Source organism: Electrophorus electricus, chromosome 1 (assembly GCF_013358815.1).
Source record: "Electrophorus electricus isolate fEleEle1 chromosome 1, fEleEle1.pri, whole genome shotgun sequence".
In the NCBI taxonomy this organism is placed as follows: domain Eukaryota; kingdom Metazoa; phylum Chordata; class Actinopteri; order Gymnotiformes; family Gymnotidae; genus Electrophorus; species Electrophorus electricus.
Window position 1 is genome coordinate 31360278 of NC_049535.1, and position 22290 is coordinate 31382567.

General features: G+C 44.0%; 4 protein-coding genes across 10 annotated transcripts in view; 2 read left to right on the plus strand and 2 right to left on the minus strand.

Moving 5' to 3' along the window:
• The first annotated feature begins 212 nt into the window (after positions 1 to 212).
• dctn5 (dynactin 5) lies at positions 213 to 2441 on the plus strand. The gene is made up of 6 exons (XM_027017878.2): positions 213 to 418; positions 866 to 934; positions 1050 to 1168; positions 1418 to 1529; positions 1692 to 1794; positions 1896 to 2441. The coding sequence occupies exons 1-6, from the start codon at positions 371 to 373 to the stop codon at positions 1991 to 1993; spliced, it is 549 nt and encodes a 182-aa protein (XP_026873679.1). The 5' UTR covers positions 213 to 370; the 3' UTR covers positions 1994 to 2441.
• rpusd1 (RNA pseudouridine synthase domain containing 1) lies at positions 2300 to 5235 on the minus strand. Its single transcript, XM_027017877.2, has 5 exons — positions 4788 to 5235; positions 4531 to 4654; positions 4292 to 4394; positions 4103 to 4204; positions 2300 to 3945 (listed from the first exon to the last, which is right to left on the minus strand). The coding sequence occupies exons 1-5, from the start codon at positions 4967 to 4969 to the stop codon at positions 3557 to 3559; spliced, it is 900 nt and encodes a 299-aa protein (XP_026873678.2). The 5' UTR covers positions 4970 to 5235; the 3' UTR covers positions 2300 to 3556.
• Positions 5236 to 5472: 237 nt separating this feature from the next.
• Positions 5473 to 7282, plus strand: ndufab1b (NADH:ubiquinone oxidoreductase subunit AB1b). The gene is made up of 5 exons (XM_027017856.2): positions 5473 to 5667; positions 5983 to 6105; positions 6706 to 6793; positions 6928 to 7037; positions 7134 to 7282. Exons 1-4 carry the CDS (start codon positions 5509 to 5511, stop codon positions 7017 to 7019), a joined length of 462 nt encoding a protein of 153 aa, XP_026873657.2. The 5' UTR covers positions 5473 to 5508; the 3' UTR covers positions 7020 to 7037; positions 7134 to 7282.
• Positions 7283 to 12133: 4851 nt separating this feature from the next.
• Positions 12134 to 22290, minus strand: part of LOC113582189 (trinucleotide repeat containing adaptor 6A) — a 34532-nt gene continuing 24375 nt past the window's right edge. For all 7 annotated transcript variants that reach the window (XM_035527455.1, XM_035527444.1, XM_035527454.1 and 4 more), the window contains 16 exons: positions 20838 to 21004; positions 18752 to 18829; positions 18616 to 18667; positions 18387 to 18517; positions 17420 to 17548; positions 16953 to 17099; positions 16784 to 16858; positions 16288 to 16489; positions 15661 to 15798; positions 15038 to 15199; positions 14625 to 14765; positions 14296 to 14400; positions 13966 to 14175; positions 13546 to 13613; positions 13234 to 13373; positions 12134 to 12893 (listed from right to left, as the gene is read on the minus strand). In XM_035527455.1, the coding sequence (XP_035383348.1) occupies positions 12521 to 12893; positions 13234 to 13373; positions 13546 to 13613; positions 13966 to 14175; positions 14296 to 14400; positions 14625 to 14765; positions 15038 to 15199; positions 15661 to 15798; positions 16288 to 16489; positions 16784 to 16858; positions 16953 to 17099; positions 17420 to 17548; positions 18387 to 18517; positions 18616 to 18667; positions 18752 to 18829; positions 20838 to 21004 (2318 nt within the window). In that variant the 3' untranslated portion in view covers positions 12134 to 12520. The remainder of the gene's footprint in view (positions 12894 to 13233; positions 13374 to 13545; positions 13614 to 13965; positions 14176 to 14295; positions 14401 to 14624; positions 14766 to 15037; positions 15200 to 15660; positions 15799 to 16287; positions 16490 to 16783; positions 16859 to 16952; positions 17100 to 17419; positions 17549 to 18386; positions 18518 to 18615; positions 18668 to 18751; positions 18830 to 20837; positions 21005 to 22290) is intronic.

Below are 22290 nucleotides of genomic sequence, written 5' to 3' on the forward strand. Positions count from 1 at the left end.
ACTTAAATTATGTCTGTAAAGATAAATTGGATTAAGAATACAGAATCATGCGACATCTTTGAGAAATGTCATAGCGCCCTCTTGCGTTCATATTAAAGACTACAAGGCCTTTAAATCATATTTGACTTGATGGATGTGTCATAATTTTCTGCTAAAATTCAGAAATTTGTTTGAAATAAATAAACAAACATTAAATATGTTTCGATTTTACGTAGCGTCCTACATATCCAAACCTCTCAAATAATGAATAATGAAATAAGTCCCACAACGTAATCTGCCTTCCCTTCGCCTAGACGCGGAAACAGAGGTTCGTCTCTCAGTCCGAGCTAGCAAGTCATCTTCATTTCACTGAGCCTCACATTTCACCGAGATGGAGCTGTGTGAAATACTGTACAACAAGGCTGAGTACATCGAGACGGTATGTGAATATGCAATCATCTGAGGGTTAGAGATCGCAGCTAACGCTATATTACGACTCAGGGATGGTTCCTAGCTAATGCTGGCTAATCTAGGTTATCTTGCTGGGTACCTAAGCATGATTGTAAAAGACAAACCACTTGAAAACCATACCAGGATCTGATAATCATGGAGTGAGATTAACTCTATATTTCGCTAGTTAGCTCAATGGCAGTCGTGTGCAGCTAGGTGCGTCCTGATAGTGTCGTTAAAGTTAGTCAACTAAGGCCAAACGATTTGTTTATGTACTAGCCTAGCAGGTCTTCAGACGACCCTACCATAGCTCTGCGTCCAGCCAGGGTGACTTAACCTATCTACGAACATCACGATGGCAAGCCGCATATATAGTCAAAGATGTGGGAAAGTGTGACTGCTAGTTATCTTGTCGTGCCTTCTGGTTTTCCGACAGGCATCGGGCAACAAAGTCAGCAGACAGTCGGTTCTCTGTGGAAGTCAAAACATCGTCCTCAACGGGAAAGTGAGACATGGCTAGTCGCTTCTGTCTGGGATCAAGTTGGATCAAACTGTTAAGCATCGCCGTAGTTTGGCCGTAGAAATGATGTTAATGGTTAAACGTTTTTTATCGCTTCCAGACCATAGTGATGAATGACTGCATTATTAGAGGAGATCTTGCTAATGTCCGAGTCGGCAGACACTGTGTCATCAAAAGTCGAAGTGTAATTCGCCCGCCATTTAAAAAGTTTAGCAAAGGGTGAGTACTTGTTTTGTTAAATGTACGTTAATATATAACGCTATCCAGAAATCTAATTTGTAAATAAAAACGTATCTTATCCAACTAATTAATGTGGCTGGCTGGGATTTGCCATTTAATTTGGTTGCCAGTTGGGGATATTTGGTCAAATTCAGTGTCTAATACGTTTTAGATTCTGTCTTAATATTCATGCCAAACATATTAAACGACGATTAACTCCCTGTTGTATATTTTCTTCTTTCCTTCCAGTGTGGCTTTTTTCCCTTTGCACATTGGAGATCATGTGTTCATAGAGGAGGACTGTGTGGTCAATGCAGCACAGATAGGATCGTACGTTCACATTGGCAAAAACTGCGTCATTGTAAGTAATCACTCTAAAAACAGATCATCTGTATTTTCAGAGCGCATTTTTTTACACTTAGAAGCTTTTTTACACTTAGAAATATGTCGCCATATCGTTTCATTATAACAGAGATGTGTTCATAACTGAGATATGAGCATTTATAACACGTGTGTATGTTAGGGTCGACGGTGTGTCCTGAAGGATTGCTGTAAGATTCTGGATAACACTGTTCTGCCCCCTGAGACAGTGGTTCCACCATTTACAGTATTCTCCGGATGTCCAGGTTAGCCCTTTTACATATTGTCCTTTTAGGGACTTGCTAAAGGTTTATGTACAGCGCCTTGTTACCAAAATATTTTTGAATCTGCCATCCCTGTGTTCCAGGATTGTTTTCAGGAGAGCTCCCAGAGTGCACGCAGGAGCTGATGATTGACGTGACCAAGAGTTATTACCAGAAATTCCTCCCCTTAAGTCAAATCTGAGACTGTAGACACGCTGCTTCTCAGACCAAAGTGGATATTGGACTGTTCACCTGGCACAGGACTCCTACCCCCCAAAAAAGAAGGCTGTCTCTATCCATCCAGTGCTGACCTTCCTCACACATGGGTACCTGTTCTTGACTTTAGTCCAGTCTATCAGCGTAGCATGGTGACTCTTATCCAGTATGATGTTTTTTGTGGCTTGGCTTTGTGTGGTTGTTGTGTTTTAAGCTGTCATTGCTTCTCTCTCTCACCACACTGAAATGTCACAAAACAGAAAATGCCAACAGCTTCCTGAGAGCAACTCTGTTGTTTACGAAGGTCTGTATTTATTGTAATATTTAGCTGTTTAATTTCTGCAACACTAAATGGTTTCTCTGTTCAAATACATAGTCACAAATAATATCTGATGCTAATACATTTTTTTTTTTTTTACCGAATAAATTGGCCATTGTGTTTTTTTTAACATGTACATGAGAAATGGAGAAAATTATGTCTAGCAACTCTTGCAGTATGAAATTCACAAAAAAAAAAACAGTGCAGATTCAATCCAAATGACTATGGCTAGGGAAAACTAAACACCGGCAGTTGCATAGTTTAATTAACCAGTCATAGCGGAAGACATTTGATAACACACAAAAGTTGCATACAAAAATTCACACTATCCATGCCAAAGGTTTCACTTAAAGTGAGTTCTTAAGAAGACGGTTGTCATTAAATTATTTACTTTAAAAAAGTATTTACACAAATATTTCTGTAATAGGACAGGGTTTTTTTTTTAAACCTGGGAGCAGACCAAGGAACTGCACCTGAACTGAGCTGTGTGAGGTGGTCCGAGCATTCTTCCAACTAATCTGGTAGGGTAGGAATGTGGCCTATACGCACTGTGCAGCTCTCTATATAGACTCATCTTAATGACAAAAGTGAATGTAGTTTCAGCAGAATTGTACACAGTGTAAAACCAGTGATGTAAAGACAGCTTTGGAGTGACCACACTGAGTTCCGGACTTGAACAGACAAAACCAGATGGGGTACCACATAATATGCAACTGGTCCCAATGTGAACTATTGGTAATGGCACAAAGAGTAAGAATGTATTGGTGTAAAATGAGAGGGTTATAATTTACGACCCTACAAAGACAAATCATACAGTGAACCACATCCATATGCTGTACACATTGCATATGTCATGTTGCTGTAGCCTTAAAGTAATCCTGCCTCCTCAGCTCCAGTGCTGCCTTCCTACAGGCCAGTAACACTCAGTCCTACTGTACCACAGCTGTGCATCTGATTGGTCACCAGTACCACTGAAAAAAATTGCCAGACTCAGCTGAGCTGTTCTCCCTCGCGCTGCAGTAGAGTGCTCTTTGTGCGTGAACTTGGCGTTTACCCTTGCGCCCACCCAGCTGCACACGATGACACAACGGGACAAAGCTCAATACCTGGCCAGGTCACTGCTTGCTTAATCAGACATTAGTAGAACAAGAGCATTGGCCTGGTGGTGAAGGCTGAAGCTCAGGTGTTGTGCTAGAGTAGCTGTGGTTCAGACTGGAGCGCTTCACCTACTTAGTCCAGAGGCCACTCACAGAGCCACTGCACACACTGTTCCCTGTCCCTGTGCTTCTCCCTCTCCTCCGGGAAACCCCTCCTCTCCTCTTTACTGCTCCTCCTCCCCTCACCCACAGCCTCCTCTTGGAGCGGCCTCGTTAAGATGTCTGCCACTAAGCTCTCTAGAGTCTGCACACAGGGCTGTGGGGTCCACTTTGGATCCAAGCTAGGCAGGAAGGGGTCAGGGGTGGTGACCTGGATCAGTTCGTGCTCCAGGGGTATACGCAGGAGGTAGGAGTGCAGCATCATGCGATAAGGCCCACTGTCTGTGCGCAGGCTGTAGGTGTAGTCACCTACGATGGGGTGACCAACCGAACTGCAGTGCACCCGCAGCTGATGGGTCCGGCCTGCCACAAAAAATCAGGATTTTAATACGCTGATGACCCACCACCAAAGGGACAGGGCTTCGTTCAAACTTTGAACGAAGTATAATAAAAGGCCAGAGATAGTCATGTATGCAGATTGTTTTTTGTGGCATACACTGAAGTGTTGGAGGATTTTTACCTGTCAGAGGCTGGAGAAGCACTTTAGTGACTGGATCTCCATCATATGATCCATATTCCAGGACAGTTAACACTGTTTGGCTGGGCTTGGGGTTGTCACATCCTGTCACAAAAAGAGAAGAAAACATACAATAGCATTGTGTTGTTAAATCTTGAAGAGACAAATGGAGTGCCTGAAAGGGAGAGTCACCTTCTGTTCCTTCAACACACATCATATGAGTGAGGCCCTCAGTCCTGTTCTTCCCAATGGCAAAATCAAGTGTCATTTTCTCTTCTGCAACGGTGCCTCGAACCTTGAGACGAAGCAGAGTGTATAAGACAAAGGTCTCATCATCATCACCACCACCACCACCACCACCACCAACACCAACAACAACAACAACAGAAGAACCATGGCATGCGTGATTGGTGAGGTGCATGCCACAGTACCAGTGCGAGATAAGCCTTAGACACGAGTCTGTCTCGAAAGCAGCGGTAAGCTCTCCCAGCCGCCGCTTTACTCAGCGCCACACACAGCGCGCCGCTGGTGGAGAAATCCAGCTGGTGGCAGAACCTTGTGCAAAGGAACAAAACAGTGTAAGCTGTAGAAGATGTGGAAACCACATAAATGGCCAACAAGAAGTTTAACTCTAAGAGCCCAGGCACATTAATTTCTACAAAAGATCTTGCAAGACAGCTGCGAACACCTGAAGCCGTAGTAAGTTCCAGGATCTGCCAGCTCTGGGAAACGATGTTTCAGCTGCCTCTGCACCGTCTGCGTCTCATACCACATTTTGCTGTCTATGCGGATGTCCCAGTGTTTGTTGACCACTATGTAGTCCTCACTATGGTAGAGAACACGCAGGTTCTCCAGGCTTGCCGGTTCCATGGTGTCCTGAATTTGCACGACCTGGCTGCTTTTCTCAGTACGCAGTTATTAATGTCCTTATTAAAACGCTATTACCTCTTAATACTGTATCCACATTACATTTAGGGCAATAGCGCACTCTCGTCTGGTACATTCATAACTGCCTTACATTCTTTCGTTCCCAATTTTGGCAGCTAGCTAGACACAGAATCTGATTAAATTAAACGTTTACGTTGTAAAGCGGTTTTCAGCACCACGGCCGGTTCAGAAAGTTTACATCTGAACTCAGGCACCAGACGCCACTTCCGGACGCGAGGTATTGTCAAAATACGAGCACGCATTTTTGCGACCTTTTTCCCTCCCCTCTCAACCTATTAAAAATATTTACAGTCCTCGCCAAACGCTTCAACCGGCATTGTGACTAATTTATAGGAGCACAGTTATGCACTGAAAACAACCGAGAAGTTAAACCGTGTCAGTCAGGTCTGCACATTGACCCTTGACCCCGGCGCCGGTCTCATTTCCGCAGTGGATTGTGGGAGAAACAGTCTCCCTCAGACATGGCGTCGCTCGCACACCGCTTTAGCTATGTTGCTCGCTCCTCTGCGAGGTTGTGTTACGGTAGTGCGGTGCCCCGAGCAGCCTGTGCATCCATTGTGTCGAGCCGGCGGGCGTTAATTTCGTGCAGCCAGCCAACAAGGTGGACTAAAGCCGTACGGGTGAGCGTTTGTCCCTGCAGTCGCGGCCTAGCCGTGACCTACCAGTGTCTTTGCTACGATGGCCACTCGCTGCTGGCTAACTAAGTGTGTTATTTGCTGAAAAGGGCTTTACAGAGCGTTATCATGCTTCATTGGTCCAGCCGGCCAGGTGTACTGACGTGCAGGCTTTCGGCTACAGACGCCTTGGTGGACTCAGTGTAACCGAGCCGCTGGTCTGAAGAGCTGAGCAGTGGGGACCAACCTGCTGCTCTGCTCCAAAGCTCTTAGTAACGAGCGCTCTGTTGTTGTTCTTTTTGTTGTTGTTGATGTCTTTAGGTCTGCAGCCCGACGCCCGGACTCTGTCGGAAGTACGGTGATCTGCCGCCCTTGACTCTGCAGAACATTGAAGACCGTGTGATGTACGTCCTGAAGCTGTATGACAAGATCAGCCCGGACACGGTGAGCGCTCATGTCCGCTGCGATTATGTGGGAGTCTTCTCGTCCAGTGCAGAAGCCTTTACTACACACACGCTGTCTGGGATGGCTTTATTACAAATGCATTCTAGTTTTATTAGCCTCAGCTACAGGTAAACGCTACAATTGCGCATCGTGACATTTTATTTCAGAAATGAGTCCACAGAAATAGCTGATTAAAGGAACAGTGATGTAGGTGGTTCATGGGCAGGAGTTAATTTTTGTCTGACAGTTCAGTGTACGTAGGCGTTGCTGTTCCACAGCATGTTTGTGTCATATGAAACATTTTCTTGTAAATTCATGTCAATGCTGGGAGTCACTGGTATGTTGTACTGAAATACTGCCACCCAAGGAGCAAGAGCAGTACCTGCTAATGTACGTCCCACATCGCTAAAACGCCCCAGGTAGCATGCGATCTGCTCACTTTGGGCAAGACATCCTGATGACAGCGTTTAGACTGTAAACCGGGGGACATGTAAGCAAGGAGCAGGTGTCAAGCTTCGGGTTGACTTTAGTTCTTACCTATGTGTGTTGTACGGAGCTCGTTGCAGAGCGGGGACTAACTACAGCCTCTTTCCTCCCCAGCTTCAGACGTCGTCTCACTTTATGAAAGATTTGGGATTAGACAGTTTGGACCAGGTGGAGATTATTATGGCCATGGAAGATGAATTTGGTCAGTATTAAATAATGCAGCCAGCCAGATTAAACATTTTATCTTTAGTAGTATGGTAGAGCACATATGTGTGAAGCAGGGTGGTTGTTTTTTTGTTTTTTTTCTTTGACGTGTGTGTAACATGTCTTCTGCAGGGTTTGAGATTCCAGATGCAGAGGCGGAGAAGCTGATGACTCCTGCCGAGGTTGTGCAGTACATTGCAGACAAGAAGGACGTGTATGATTAAACAGGACTTGCTGTCCAAGTAAGATTACTTCCCAACACGTCTGCGGCCTCCATAGTTGTGGGTTTGTGTGGTCCTAGTTCAGCGGTCCATTGTGTGAATCCTTCTCGCCGTCAGGATCCAGAGTGATGACCTTCGTGGGGACGAGCAACATGAACCAGGACGGTGCTTCCCCATCACATTTAAACTTCTGGCTCTTGCTTTAGTGTCGTCGGCCTTGTCTCGTGTAATGTTATATTTAATAAAAACATGAAAATGAGTTTGAACTGTACTGTAGTGTATTGGCCTTTGTATCTACAGTTCTGCTGAAGATGAACTTCACAGAATCATGTTTGTCTAAGAAACCTTTTTAGCTAAAGATTTATGACTGATGTGGATTAGCTCTTCATATGTGAAGTCACTTGCTAAAAGGTGTCGGAGAACCACCGTTAGTAGGATATTAATTCATAGCCTTGTGCCCTCTAGTGGCTAGAGAGAGGAATAACATGTCACGTTCAAGGACGGAACTGCTTTAGTAAATATAAACCTTCCGTAATGGGGATGTTCAAAACCTAGACACATCACTAACAGACACTAAAGGAAGCGAGATTTGCAGGTTACATGCATGGAATGAAACTATACTAAAGATGAAGGAAAGAATTTTAAAATATTAAATAAAATAATTGTAAACATTTTAGAAAGTGATATGGGGCAAATTTAACAAATTATTGGATGCATGGTTCCCTAGCAAATATTTATATTTTACATTTCTGCTCCCCAGTGAAAGCACCAGGAAGGATTATGCCATAAGGTAATGTGTCACAATGTGCTGCAGGTTTACAATATAAACATGACTGGTACAGCGCAGATTGTAAATAACTTCACAATGACAGTATGTGGTATTTTGACCTTCCAGAATATTGGCTTTAATGTGACAGTCACAGAGTATGTGCTTCAGAAGTCAAGTGTCTACATGCATTACAATCTCTTTAGCAATCACACACATAAGAGGGAACCGACATCACCAGACACTGGGCAACCTCTCCCTGTTCATGTTGCATCTTTTTTGCATCAGTTGTACCCCCCTGCTTCTCAATTCTCATATCTTTATATGCCTTTGAGGGTTTATCTTGATATAAGCCACTAGTGACCTTTTGAGTAGGTCAGATTAGTTACTAAAAAGTAAGAGGACATTCTGATAATGATCAAATGTGCAAACGACACATTTGGAATCAACTATTTCTACTGATGATTCCCATGTGGGTAAAACACAGACAGCTTGTATGTGAGTAGCTGGGAGGGCTAATATGGTTCATACACTATACATTTTTTAAAACTTTATTACAGTACACAGAGTTTGAAATCAGTTATAACCAACCATCACTGCTCAGTTATAGGAAACCAACTGTCATCTGCTTTTGCAAAGTTCAAAGATTTGAACACAGATTTGTATCACTGTTAGACTTTTATTGTGGGTTGTACCCAAGTTATACAGCTTTGTTTTCCGATATTAAGATCAGAACTTTACAAACAGTTATCAGTCTACAATACAGCCAACAAAAGACCTAAAACCTACTCTACATCTTAGTCCATATGTACTTAAGGGCACTATAATTGAAAACCAAGCAACAAAGAGGAAAATAAAACAGCATTAGAGGAAACATTCATCACTACACGAGTATCTATCTTGTATGATTAGACTAAATATTGTCAATTATTATTACCATTACAAATAAGGATTGTCCTTCAAAAAGTGCAGTTCCCCAAGTTAAAATTCTAAGATGACCCCAGGAAGACTCTGAAAAGAACTTCCTGCTCATTTAAGTTGCGTTATTGACATTGATTTCCAACCATTGTTCAAACAGTCTACCGAAGCAGTGTGCATATAGTTTACGTGTCCGCCAAACTGACAGCTTCCTAGAAAAATGTTACACTTGAGAATTTGCCCTTCCACAGCCCATTGTCTGAGGAGTGTTGTGAAAGGTAAATCACTATATAATGCTCCATCTGCTACAACTGGCCCACTTTTGGAGAAGAAGAAAAATAGAATATATATATATCGACTTCAGTCATGGCACGTGTTTCAGGAATCGTAAATTTAAATCCCGTCACTAGCGTGGTGAGGATTCAATTAAGCAAACAGACATGGAAGCTTCACCCTTCACTGCATAGACTTTCTTAGAATTTCCCCATGGTGGAAGATTTCAACTCTCGTTCATCTCTTTGTGCTGGTTTTTCTAAAGCTTTTTTGGGTTTATATATAATGACATGACAGCAATACTCACAGTTTAAGTCAATTGCCTTAGCACATTATTTAACAGTAGGAACCATTTAAAAGACATGGGTCTATTTGCTCACAGGATAAATCAGAAAAGAACAAACATTTTTCAATACAAAAGTAGAATGTCAGGCCAAGTTAATTCCCCTCCACTTTTACCTGGCCATAAAAATGGGGATTGTACATTGCTCATGAATTTCCTCCAAACATCCATTTGTGAGTGACATTAAGCATATACATTGTCCAGCTTTTACAACACAAATCCGTTTCCTCCCCCTCCTAATTTGGCATGACAATGAATTATTATAAAGACAGTTCTGTCCCCCATCAAACAGATATACATACATTAAACGACAGAGGACAAAAAACCAAAACCAAAAACCCACAAACCAATAAAAAAAAAAGAAAAAAAGAAAAAGAAAAAAAGAAAAACCCAACAAATATAAAAATAATTAAAAGTGGAAATAAACTACAGTGGCAATGGCTTTTCCCTATACTTTCAAATTCACTCAAGTACACAGACCTGTGAAGTATAGGGAACCCAGCTCACTCACCCAATCTGAGGAGGAAGAACCAAACCAGAACCATGGTTAAAAGCTAAAGACCAGCATTCCACATGTTCATTACTGCCCTGCTCTCACACACCCCGAGGATCTGGAGCAACCCATACACACTCACCCACCCACACAATCAAATCAATCAAGACAAAATTCCATGCCCTCAGTTAAAACCACCTGGTTCGTTGTAGCTACACTGTGGAAACACAAGCCTAGGATGACCTAATCAGTTTACATCAGTTAAAATGTACACCAAGTGCAAATCCCAGGCTTTTCCATTTAGCGCGTTCCTGCATTTCTGAAAGACGACCTGTTTTCCAACACTCCGCTTAATGTGTGTCTAACTGATAAAAACCATCTGGAACTAAATACAGAGATCTTCTGATGGAAGTTTATTTGGTAAAGCGGTTAATTAAAATGGTTCAATACTGGCACACAACCATAAAGGCAGGCTAATACTCATGGGTTTGCACGACCATTCTGAGTTGTTAAATATGTATAAGTTAAACACAGAGCAAGTTTTACTTCTTAAAAAGGAAAAAGCTTAATCAAGTGAAGGTCCATGATTTAGCCTAATGCTGACATCACTCTGTCTCTCTGAAGCTTGTCTTAAATTGTGCATCTCAACTAAACAATCAATAATGTAAATAGCTTGTAAGTCCATGTACATTATTTATAGATGTGTAATTAATCTACCAGCAATAGATTACATTCACCTCTGCTGCAGCCAGAGAAGGGCCCAAGTACAGAGGCTAAGCCATTTTCAATGACAAACCAGCTCTGAGAAAAGACAGGAGAAAAGGGGGGAAGAAACCTAAACAAACATAAAAATTGTAATAATAATAAAAAAGAAAAATCAAACCAACCAAAAAAAATTATTATTTTTTTTTACGTAAGCAGCCAAAACAGATTTATTAATCCTGTAATGAACTTCAGATTAACAACCAAACTGTACACATTACAATCATATTCTATTTGTAAACAGTTAAAAGCCACTTGACTTGTTGCATCTTCGGACACAATTTGAATCAAGGCAATGAAATGTGGACGACTTTTGCACTGTTAAAATAACCAAACAAGATTTGTTTAACACCATCTCTGGCAATGTAAAATTCAAATAAGGTATTTGCAATTATTGAAACATGTAAAACATTTCGGACAAAGAAAAAGCGATTCTGTAAGCCGACCAGGAGGCTACAGTATGCATAGTTACAGAGTTCTGCTTTTTCTTTTAAACAGTTACATCGACAGTCAAAGAGCAAACCACTGAGCCACTCAATGGAAAGAGAGGATGATATGATGATTCAGCAAACCAAAGCCACTCATTAAAAGACAGCATAACTGAGAGCAATGTGTAGAATGTCTCCAGCTTAAAGCAGTTATTTGGCAGAGAAAATTGAACAGAGCTATTGGGAGTCTCAGTGCTAAAAGTTGGATTTTCCTACAACAAGGAGTTTCTATGGGGGGAAAACTGGCTATATTTTCCTGAGAACCATGCTGGTTATTTAGCAGACAAGAGGAATAGATAAAATAACCAATGACATGGCCAAACACTGATCAGTATTCCCAGAGATAGACCACTTCGTCTTCATCCACAAGAGGTTTTCTTTCTCTTTTTTTTAAGGTTTAATTTTTATTAATTTTTTTAAGAGTATTTTTTTTGTTATGTATTTTTTGTTTGTTTGTTTTTTGTTTTGTTTTTTTTTGCTTTTTTTTTTTTCATTTAAAATGAAGGAAGAATGACCATTACTTTCCCCCTCAAAGTCTGTAAACACAAGGGCCCACAGAGGCACCCTCAACACAACATGGAAAGCCTTCCGGAAAGTGCTGTCCCCCTGGCTTGCAGCTCAGGTGCGCAAGTCACAGCTGTGGCTACAGTTTCACACTGCAGAACGCTAAATTCTTTAGTTTTAAAACACAAAATTGGTGCAATACTTATTTCTATAATAATCAGATAATCCTAGGTCAGCATCTATAATCTTGATCTTGAACTCCACAATACCACGATAAGGTAGAGGCGTACGTGAAGGCATAGTGGAGTATACACTCGAAGCACGTCCTTGAGTAAACATCTAGACCGGGGCTGCCAGCTCCCGCCATATTGCAGATTATACTGAGAGAAAAAAAAACAAAAACAAAAAACAAACAAAAAAACCCCACCACATTCAGTGCAAAGGCTAAAAAAAAAAAGGGAAAAAAGAAAAAGAACAAAGCTCATATTCCAACATTGTCAGCAAACAAACACAAACACCCCCCTCCCCTCCCAAGAACTGGAATTCAAATAAACATGATGAATAAACAAATGAGCTCGACTGAGGTGTTTTTTTTTTTTGTTTTTTTTTTTCGGTTTGAAGAGCACTACCTGGAAATTTAAATACATCCTTTTCACATTATAGTATTGGCCTGCATGATTCAAGTATTCAAACTGATATGTTTTGGGCAAAACAAAGTGGACATATGTGCAGGAAAAAAAATATGTAACTTATTTCCACAGGGTGACCCCACCTTATTTTTTTTTTTTGTATGTGAAGAAAGTCCAACTAGTGCCATTAGATTTTTTTTCCATATATAATATATATATATATAGTCATATGATTATGATTAACAATTCCACGCTGAGGTCACGAGTTTTTCTATGCCCCCCCACCCCACCCCTTTTCCAATTTTTAAGTCTGAAGGTGATAGATGTACTACATGGAGTCTCCACTTCCTGTCAGGTGATCGGGGAGGAAGGAGCTGATGGAGGAGGGGCTGCTGATCCTCCCACCCTCTGTACTGCTGGGGTTGCCCCACAGGCTGCTGGAGTAGTTTGGTGCCCCCCAGAGAGAGGAGCCATGCAGGTCTCCACCTGCCACTCCGCTCAGGCCGCCGCCGGTCCAGTGGCTCGGATCGGAGCGGCTGGGGAAGGCGTGGGGAGCGTCGATGGAGCTGATTCTGTTCTGAGAAGAGGCCAGAGACTGCCAGCTAGGAGAGACAGTCATGGACTGGCCTTGTGCAAAGAAACGGTTAATTTCCTCTTCACTAGCAAAATCAGCAAGAATAGTAGTGTTCCCTAAAACACACCTGGGGAAGAGGACAGAGAGAGCAGGCTAGCGCCATCAAGAAGTAAAACTCCCAAACAGAGAAAGGAACAGTGTCTGAACAAGGCTCAAATTTCTTCAGGACGAGAACACACTGCTCCAAAAGACATCTCAAGCCAAGCCCCAATAATTCACTTCAGGATTCCATGACATTTTTACATACGAGGCACCTGATGGGTCAGGGCTGGAGTTAAGCTACAAGAACCTCAACCTCAAAAAACCTCCCTCAACACCGTCAAGAGCACAGGTGTCTTATGATCCCACTTCCTTACCCTACTGCAGCTGAGACTGTGCTTGCTAGTAAGTGCGGCACGTGGACTTACATGTGCAGTGACTTCTGGGCCTTTGCCGCCTCCTCTCTGGAGCTGTAGCAGACGACAGCGTTCCCGTGGGGTAAGTTCAGGTGGAATGTGATCAGTGGACCATGCTGCATGCACAGGGTTCTCAGGGTGGAGCCATCGATCTGCACCACAAGACAACACACTTACTACACTGTATACAATCAATCACAGTCTCTCTCTCTCTCTCTCTCTCTCTCTCATCATTCACCTGTCCCCGCAACACACTCACGCCTTTTCCCTAGAACATACAGAACGCACAGCAGAGCAGGCAGGTCAGGCTTAGATGCTTCTTACCTGAGGAGTGAGATTTTTCAGAACAAGCCAGTTGGTTCTCCCTGAGCTGCTCTCACCCCAGCTGGAGCCTGAAGGGGAGGGGGGGGGGGGGGGTGAAAGGTCACAGCATTAGAGCTCCAGCACAGGGCAGAGGGCAGGCGGAGCTGGGCACCTCAGCAGCCCTGAGCCAAGAGTGCTACGCAAGGGTTAGGGCACACAGCGCCCGCTAATAGCCAAAGACTGCATTTAACACAATTAAAACATGCTGTTGTTGCAATGACGCAACCCACACACCTGCTCATGGGAAAATCTACACCACACAGAAAAAATGCATCTCCCCACAGAGTGGACATCAACTATGAACTCCAGGAAGTTTAAGTTTAGTTTTAGATACAATATAAATTACAATATTAGTATTATTTTCAAAGTGTGAGCACTGACCGGGTGTGAGTCTGGATTCTGAGCTGGCCCAGGCTGGCAGCCTCGCGGAACCGCTGTCCCACGATGACACCTGCTTCTGACCCGTGAGGCCCGGAGGGGGCCGGGACGGAACAGACACGCCTTTTGAAGGCAGCGGGACCTTCCAGAGTTCGTGAGCCAAAGACGTGTTGGTGACCACACCAGGGGTCCATTTAGAGTCACTGTTTCTGGCTGTGGGGACAGACAAGGCAGCCGTCAGACAAGGGCGAGCAGTGGTGTTGCGCGTGTGTAAAACGCATAAAATGCAGGCCGCAGTGCACGAGGTGCAGCTGTTGGGTGTTGGGTTCAGACCTGAAGTGCTTTGTGCTGTACTGAGGGAACTACTGTGGTTGGAGGCACGAATGGATGTCCAGGCACTATTAGAAGGCAGCGTGGTGTTTAGTGATGAGGATGGCCCTGCACAACCAAAAAACAAACAAACAAACAAACAAACAAAAAAAATCACGCAGTAAGACACCTACCGATACTGACACTCGGCATAAGGCTACACATCCACAGGGAATGTGTACCAAAGCGAAAAAGCAAAACCAAACCTCTAATCTCAGGGTTCATCCAGAAGACAAATACAAGTATAGAGAAGCGAGTGAAGCGATTACGGACGGCCGGGTTCAGGCTCTTACCATTGCTCCTTTCCCTGAGGTGATCAACATCCCGGACTGTATTGATGGAGAGATTATTAATCACACTGCCAGGAGTGACGAATGGGTCAGTTTCAGGGTCGATGTTTGGATAGCCTTTCCAGGGTTCACCAGGACGGAACTCTGCACACACGCAGACCGCGGGCACGCAGTCAGGTCACCACAATCGGGGAATGCTTATTGAGAGACTGATTTCACTTAAATCAGTCACAAGCAATGATTAGTTTCTTTCCGTAATAAATATGCAGTTCTCTCTCTGTGTATATGATATAATTAGTGCTTGCTGTTACAACATACTTTTAAGGACACCTATGGTATGCTAAACATTGATTCCAATTACAGCCAGGAGACAAATCAGAGTTTGACACGGTGATGTGGAAGGTGACCATCCAGACCTGGTGGCCAGTTGACATTGGTGGATCCATGAGGTGATTTGGCACGAGTGGGCCAGCTGTCACCCACTGAGCCCGGGGGGCTGAGAGGGCTACTGCTGGAGCTTAGGAAGTCGAATGGTCCAAAGGGGGGATCTTCAAGCCTCAGGGCAGAGGATATAGCACCTGCACATTTCAAACACCACACACTTTAATGGCCATGCAAACTCTATTACACTGAAAACGGGTCAAGGTAAGGTGCTGCCTTGAAAAATACCATTTAGGCTGCTAGAAGTTAAAAATCACAATTATGTCCTCACAGTTTGTTGCCTAGTTCTTGCCCATTTACATTTGTACATATAATCGCCATCTTGTCTTCAGCTCTCTGACAGATGATTTGAGTGTGATAACACCTTTGCAATGCATTATGATATAAAGCATACATCATCTCTAAACTACAATCTGCAGTGTACTGTGGGTATCTGGCATTGTGATCTGGTGCTGTGGTAACACATTATATTTACCATATTCAATTTACTACTGCGATTTCGAACACAACCACGTGGCTGACATGCTATATAGTAGACTAGTTCTGTAATAGCACGCAATGGTGATCACAGCCATTGTCTCAGAGCACTTCCACCCACCAGGTTTGCTGGGGTTTTGATCGAGTGGCGAGTTAACGGAAATGTCCATAGCAGTCCACTTCTTCAGACGGGACTGTGGCTCCTTAAATCCGACATTACCAATATCAAGGTTGTTCACATTCAAGTTTGGGTTCAAGCCTACAGAGGGAGAGAGGGAGAACCAGTCAGAGGGAACATCAGACATGGTTATCAATATTCAAAAAGACAAAAACAAACAAAAATTAAACCCATCAGAACTCCTACATTTCTAGCACCACTCTTCAGTTGGGATGTAGATTTCTAACACAAACAGGAAGTAACATACCCACAATTTTTGAAACAAAAAGATCAGTGATTCACAGTGATGACAGAAATCCTGTATATTTCTTCTCCCTCCAATACAGAGGGGGGCGCTGTGTAAAATAAGTGTGTCGCCAGCTTCTAACAGATTTTCATCATTTATTCATTTAGTAGTCTCAGCATATAGTCACGGTAGCAGGAGAAGGCCCCTGATATCCGAGAGTTTGTGGCAACAGCCAGTCGTTCTGAGTGAAGAACAGAAGCGTCTGGTGGCTGCCCTGTGTGTGTGTGCGCAGCAGACATGAGCCATTATGTCTCCCCAGCGGTGGCAGGGTAACTGGAACACACCTAAAGGGAAATTAGTGAAGGAGCTGAGGGTGTTTTGTTCTTTCTGCAGGTCAGAGGAACTGGTGGTCATGAAGGTGTCCATGTAGGATTTGAGGGTGGGCTGGTGCAGTGACGGTGGCTGGGGTGATGTCTGCTGCTTCAGGACGGAGGGGTCTAGATGCCGAGGAGGCTGGATCATCGGAGACGGGCCCAGGCCTCGAGTCTGCACGTCACCACATAAGTGAACGTCACATGGGGAAGAATACTGCAGAAATAAAGGCTGTACCCACACCCACACCCACACCCACACCCACACCCACACCCACACCCACACCCACACCCACACCCACACCCACACCCACACCCACACACACACACACACACCCACACACACACACACACACACACACACACACACACACACACACACACACACACACACACACACACACACACACACACACACACACACACACACACACACACACACACACACACACACACGAGGGAGTCCTACCTGCTGCTCCTGGCTCTGGCGGCCGGTACCGGGCATGGCTCTTTGACTCTGGGCTTTCTGCTGCAGTAGGAGGCGCTGGAGTCAAAGGTGAAAGAGCAGGGAATAAACCTCACAGTGGTCAAGACATGCACGTCGCCCACGCCCACACCCCCACACAACCCCCACCCACCTGCAGCTGACTGAGCTGATTGAGCTGATTGAGCTGGTTGAGTTGGTTGAGTTGAGACAGCTGGTTCAGCATGGCCACCTGCTGAGGGCCCAGCAGGGGGTTCAGACCACCACTACTGGGAGGATACTTCAACAGCGACGAAGGAACCTTCAGGAAATACCAACAGCACATCACCACCACCACTACCATTACGGCCTCAAAGGTGCGTAAGCAATTAATATGAAAGGCTACACGGAGGTTAACTGGATGTGGTACAACCACGGTACTGAAGAAGCTCTATTGTTATTGCTGGACTATTGTTTAAATTAGTTAAAGAATATGAAAGATAACTGTTAAATAAGCTTAAAATATGGTGAGCTCCTGTGGAAACAAATTCAATCCACCTGATTGATGTGAAGGTTGAAGGCGTTTATGAGGAGGAAACATGGGCGGAGTCTAAAGAACCACATGGGTGGGGTCTCAGGTACCTGAGAGGGGAGCAGTGGAGGAGGCACTTGGTTGCGGAGGCTGGGCAGGGCCGGATTCAGAGATTGTGCTGGAGGCTGCTGGGAGCTCCGGCCTTGTGCTGCATTACCGCTACCATACATGCCAACATTCTGTAAATAAACACGCGCACGCACGCGCACGCGCACGCGCACACACACACACACACACACACACACACACACACACACACACACACACACACACACACACACACACACACACACACACACACACACACACACAGCGCCGTTACTAACAAGACAGGTCACTGGACAGAGCTACCCACCCACGAGCACCAAGCCTGAAGGAAGCATCATGCGGCGACTCACCAGCCCGATGGCAGCAGCGTTGGCCGCAGGCGCCGAGCTGAGGCACGGGCCATGCTGGGGGGCGGGCTGCTGGCCAGCGGGAGAAGGAAAGCTCATGTTTGGCAGAGGGCTGCTGCTGACTGCGTTGCGCGACTCCTCTGCTACAGAGCTATCAAGCGCGGACACGGGCAGCGAGAACTGAAGCAGGCCAAGCGGACAGCGCAGGAAACACGCACAGCAAAGGGAAAGGCCACCAGAGGAAACCCAGCCAGCACCACACAGGAGAGAAAGGCCCAGTTAGCGCAAGCCACTGAAAACTAGCCAAGGGTCAAAACAGAAAAAGACAGTTGCTCTGCTAATGTGTTAAAAGCAGAGTTCTCATTTTTGAACATGGGGAAATTGCACGTGGAAGGCAAAGCCGAGTGCCCTGTATATCCAAACAGGCAAGCACAGCAGTGTGGTCAACTGGATAGTAACAGCAGCTGGTCCACAGGCCAAGAGGAGAGCACATTACAGTGTAGAAGGCTAATCACACCAGCATAGGGCACTATAGAAGCAAAGTAAGTAGCAAAACTAAAAAGCAGAAAGAGGAGAAGGGGAGAGTGCGAGGAGCACTGGGGCCTCCGTGAGCTGGCCTCACCTTGTCCATGTAGGGCGTGCGGTCCATTGGCGGGTCCTTGTGAATCTGGTGGCGTGAAGCAGTGGCCTTTCCATACTCTCCCATGTTCAGGACGTGTTTGTCAACATCCATGCGCTTGTCAGCCTGCATTCCTGTGGAGAGACTCGCACGTTAGCAAAGAACGATGCCCCCTGACGGTCAGTAAAACAAAATGTCTAAACAAGAATAGGAACTAATAAACCCTTCACACCTCCAGACATGTCCATCTTATTGCTCTTCAGGGAATCTTCGGAAGAGTCCCTCTGCAAAACAAGCAGGAGTTTAAATCTGCAGCCACTGCCTCAGCAGAGGTCATTTAGACACATAGTTAAAGACCATATGCTTACAGGGAAGTTCATACTGTTGAACTGCTTCACAAACTGGTTCATCCAGAGGTCATCTGGCTTGCTGGAGCCTTTATTAAGCTGTAGGGGAAAAAAACACATTTAAAATTAACAAGCACAAAGTGGTCCTGAACTTTGCACTTATACAAGCTTGTTGGACAGCCCATTCCAAACCCACGGACATTAATACGGATTCTCCCCACCATACCTCCTCTCTTCTTGGAAGGCTTTCCATAAGACTTTGGAGTGTGTGTGTGGAAATGTGACCACTGAATCAAGAGAGTGGAATCAAGAGAGTGGTCATTTTGGGTGTCAGGCACTGATGTTGGACAAGGCCTGGCTCACAGGTGACATTTCAATTCATGTTCATTGGGCCTGAAGCCACACTCTGTGCAGACCACAAGAGATCCTCCACACCATCATGTCATCATCACCATCAACTCATCATGTCTGGATTTAAGGACCTCACTTTGTTTACAGTCATGTAACACAAACTTCCCCAAATGGTTAACACAAAGCAGGAAGCACGCAATTTAGGGGCATAACTGTACACGCATGTGTCCAGAATAGACCTGGTACAGACTTTACTGTCCAGTGGACACTTTCATAAGGAGAATATGTGGCGGGTGCACCAAGACCGATGAATGTAATATCAAATCAAATTTCACCAATGAGTTACCCCCAAAACTTCAGGCTGTAAGCCATTAGCAAGTTAGCAACAAGCCATGTTTAGCTTAGCTCAAGCTCAATGGTACCTGACCGAGTCAGTCACACTATAGCAAATGTAAATCACACACGAGGTAGAGGCCCTGTCTGGTTCTTTCAAATCCGCTGTGTGTGAAAGTTCATGGTTCCCAATGAACTACAACAGATGGATGAGGAGGTGTGTAGATGCTGGAGAGTGTGTGTGCAGAAATGCATGAACAGGCTAATGCATATTCAATGGAATCACCCAGATGTGCCAATCAATTAGTTTCCATTTATATCTTTGGCTGATACTTTTCATACATTGGGTTTTAAACAATAAAATATTAGTCCAAGTGAAAAACTTAATTTGTTTATTCATTTTGGACTTTTATAACATAAGAGATGCTTCTCGGTTTTGAAGCAATTCTCATTTATTCCCTTTTGTTTACATAAAAATGACATTTGCGAGGAGTTTGCTTAATGTTTGTTTTGCTGCACTAGACAATACACTAGACCCACTACCTCAGGGGGAACTATACGACACTAGGTGGAAGAAACTGTAATTTGCCCTACTGTCTGTTCAAAATAAATGAAGGGACCTAGCCTTATGCATTTGGGGTTTATTGTTGCAATTTTCCCGTTGTACCAAACTCATACTGAAATGTAACGTCCAAAGTGTAGTGTGAACTAAACCCTTACTTGCACACCTAAGGTAACTGTCTAAAATGTCGTGGTACACTGTAGCATTAGCATGGAAACATTTCATGAAGCTCCGGATGCACAGAACATTTTGAAAAAGCAACTTTTCAAATCCTTCTCCAAAGTGGGTAATTCTTAAAATGCAGTGGATGTGTAATGTAATGTGAATAAAGGATAAAACAGCTTTTCAGACATACTGCCAAGGTTGTCATGTGACCTCCACAGTTACAAACAAAATGGTGGAACCCGCTACGTTGCTTACTGAAGTAGATTTTATTTCATGCTTTGCTGCTCATGTTTATATTGTCTAGATGTTTATATTATCCCTCTGCCCTTTTCCCTACATGTTGGTCATCTTGCACATAACTGCAACATGTAAACAAAGTACTGTGAGACAGGGGTCATAGGTCACACTCGTGCAAGGTCATCATTCACCTTTTCTATCGTTGTTTTATTGTGGATGGGGAACTCTGAAAAATAGACAGTTGAGCCAAACCTCCCCTGCCCCGGCATTTTCCAGTTTACCCAAGTTAGTGTGAACTAGGCCTGAAACACCAGAACTCAGTAGTCAAGATACTCTTGGTCATATAGTGTAGATCAAATCTGCTATTCTGCGCACTACTTTTCTTTCACCGGTTTCGTAAGGAAGACAGAAAGCAGTCACTCAAAGAGTAATGAAAACTCCAAGGACAGTTCCACTCACCTTAGGAGGGATCTTCTTCATGTAGGACCAGTTGCTGGACTGGTTCAGTTCCTGCGACGTGTTGTTGTTCCACATGCCAATCTCCACCTCTTCCTCATTCTCCCAGTTAGAGGCCCGAGGAGCGGACATGTCTTCTCCACCCCAGCTGTCCTGCATAGGTTTGGGTCCTTCAGGATGGAGAGAGGAAGAAGAGTGACCATCCTTTGCAAAGGCACAGCTAGCCTATTGACCAAACACTTACTTTTCCTTTTTAAAAATCAGTTCTTCTGTAATTATTGATTTACATAGACACTGCATAATCCCAAGTTCATAATGTGTTGACTATAGTGACACAGAAAAACTGGAGGACAGACCAAGACCACTTGGCGTGCTGGGTCTCATCACTAAAGTATCCAAATATCAATTTTATGTATATAAAACAGCCACACAAACAGCTTCAAGTGACTTGCTTCAAATACCTCATGACAAGCACTTATATCATGAGCTAACTGAGTAAGATGTACTGTGCTATCATTTGTTAGTTTTTATTGCATTGTGAGTCTGTGCAATACAGAAGACTGCAATATGCAAAAAGGTTCTTTAACAAAATAGTTTTTATTGTTTCAAGCTTCCTGAACTCATGTTCCAAACGAGTGTTCTGTCTAAACAGATCAAAATGTGTTTTTGTGTTTAGTTTTGGTGTTTACCACTATTCATTAACAAACATTGGCAGGGTGTATAAGCCATTAGTTTGAAATCAGGCAACTAAGTGAGTACTGCAGCCATTCAGGAATGACAACACCTCCAAACGTGATCATTTGGCTTCTTAACAAGATCAGTCACTCGGTTCTAAACTCTGGAAGCTTCTAAAGGAAACCATTGTCCTGATTGTCCCTATAACAATGCACCCATATGAGCAGGCGAGTCAACACCACAAGAGAATGAAGACCAGCACCTAAAGCAGGTGTGAACACTGGTTGGGTTCTGCAGGCAGACAGCAGTCACACAACACTGCACAAATCATCTCAGCCCAGGCACCATTTCTAAACACTAGGTGCCGCCATCTCACCTTCTCCCTATTCCATTCTGCAAATCCAAATCTGTGCAAAATTAGCAATTACTTTAAAATGGCTGCAAGATGAAAGATTTAATTTATATACAGACTGACAATAACACGAAACAGCACTGCAACACTGTCCCCATTACAAGTTTGGCACCTGTAATAGATAAAAAGTATGAAAAGTGATTGAGAATAATACCACATGTACCATGCAAAGCTTTAACTGTTAGTCCAATTTAAATGCTCATGTATTAATAACCATCAAAATGTGCTTGTTTTGTGTCATTACAGGGCATGCTATTTTTGGACATGGTTTATTACATGCAGTGAGACACCCTTGGACACGGCGTGTCGCAGCTGAACAGACCATAACAACAGCCACAAGTGAGAGGTGCTGAGTCATAGATACAAGAA

Coding starts and splice junctions, on each gene's coding strand:
- dctn5 (XM_027017878.2), top strand. CDS start 371: ATGGAGCTGTGTGAAATACTGTACAACAAGGCTGAGTACATCGAGACG. Junction 1,169..1,417: donor TTTAAAAAGTTTAGCAAAGG/GTGAGTACTTGT, acceptor CTTTCCTTCCAG/TGTGGCTTTTTTCCCTTTGC. Junction 1,795..1,895: donor AGTATTCTCCGGATGTCCAG/GTTAGCCCTTTT, acceptor CCTGTGTTCCAG/GATTGTTTTCAGGAGAGCTC.
- rpusd1 (XM_027017877.2), bottom strand. CDS start 4,969: ATGGAACCGGCAAGCCTGGAGAACCTGCGTGTTCTCTACCATAGTGAG. Junction 4,205..4,291: donor GTGTGTTGAAGGAACAGAAG/GTGACTCTCCCT, acceptor TTTTTGTGACAG/GATGTGACAACCCCAAGCCC. Junction 3,946..4,102: donor GCTTCTCCAGCCTCTGACAG/GTAAAAATCCTC, acceptor TTTTTGTGGCAG/GCCGGACCCATCAGCTGCGG.
- ndufab1b (XM_027017856.2), top strand. CDS start 5,509: ATGGCGTCGCTCGCACACCGCTTTAGCTATGTTGCTCGCTCCTCTGCG. Junction 5,668..5,982: donor GGTGGACTAAAGCCGTACGG/GTGAGCGTTTGT, acceptor TGATGTCTTTAG/GTCTGCAGCCCGACGCCCGG. Junction 6,106..6,705: donor ACAAGATCAGCCCGGACACG/GTGAGCGCTCAT, acceptor TTTCCTCCCCAG/CTTCAGACGTCGTCTCACTT.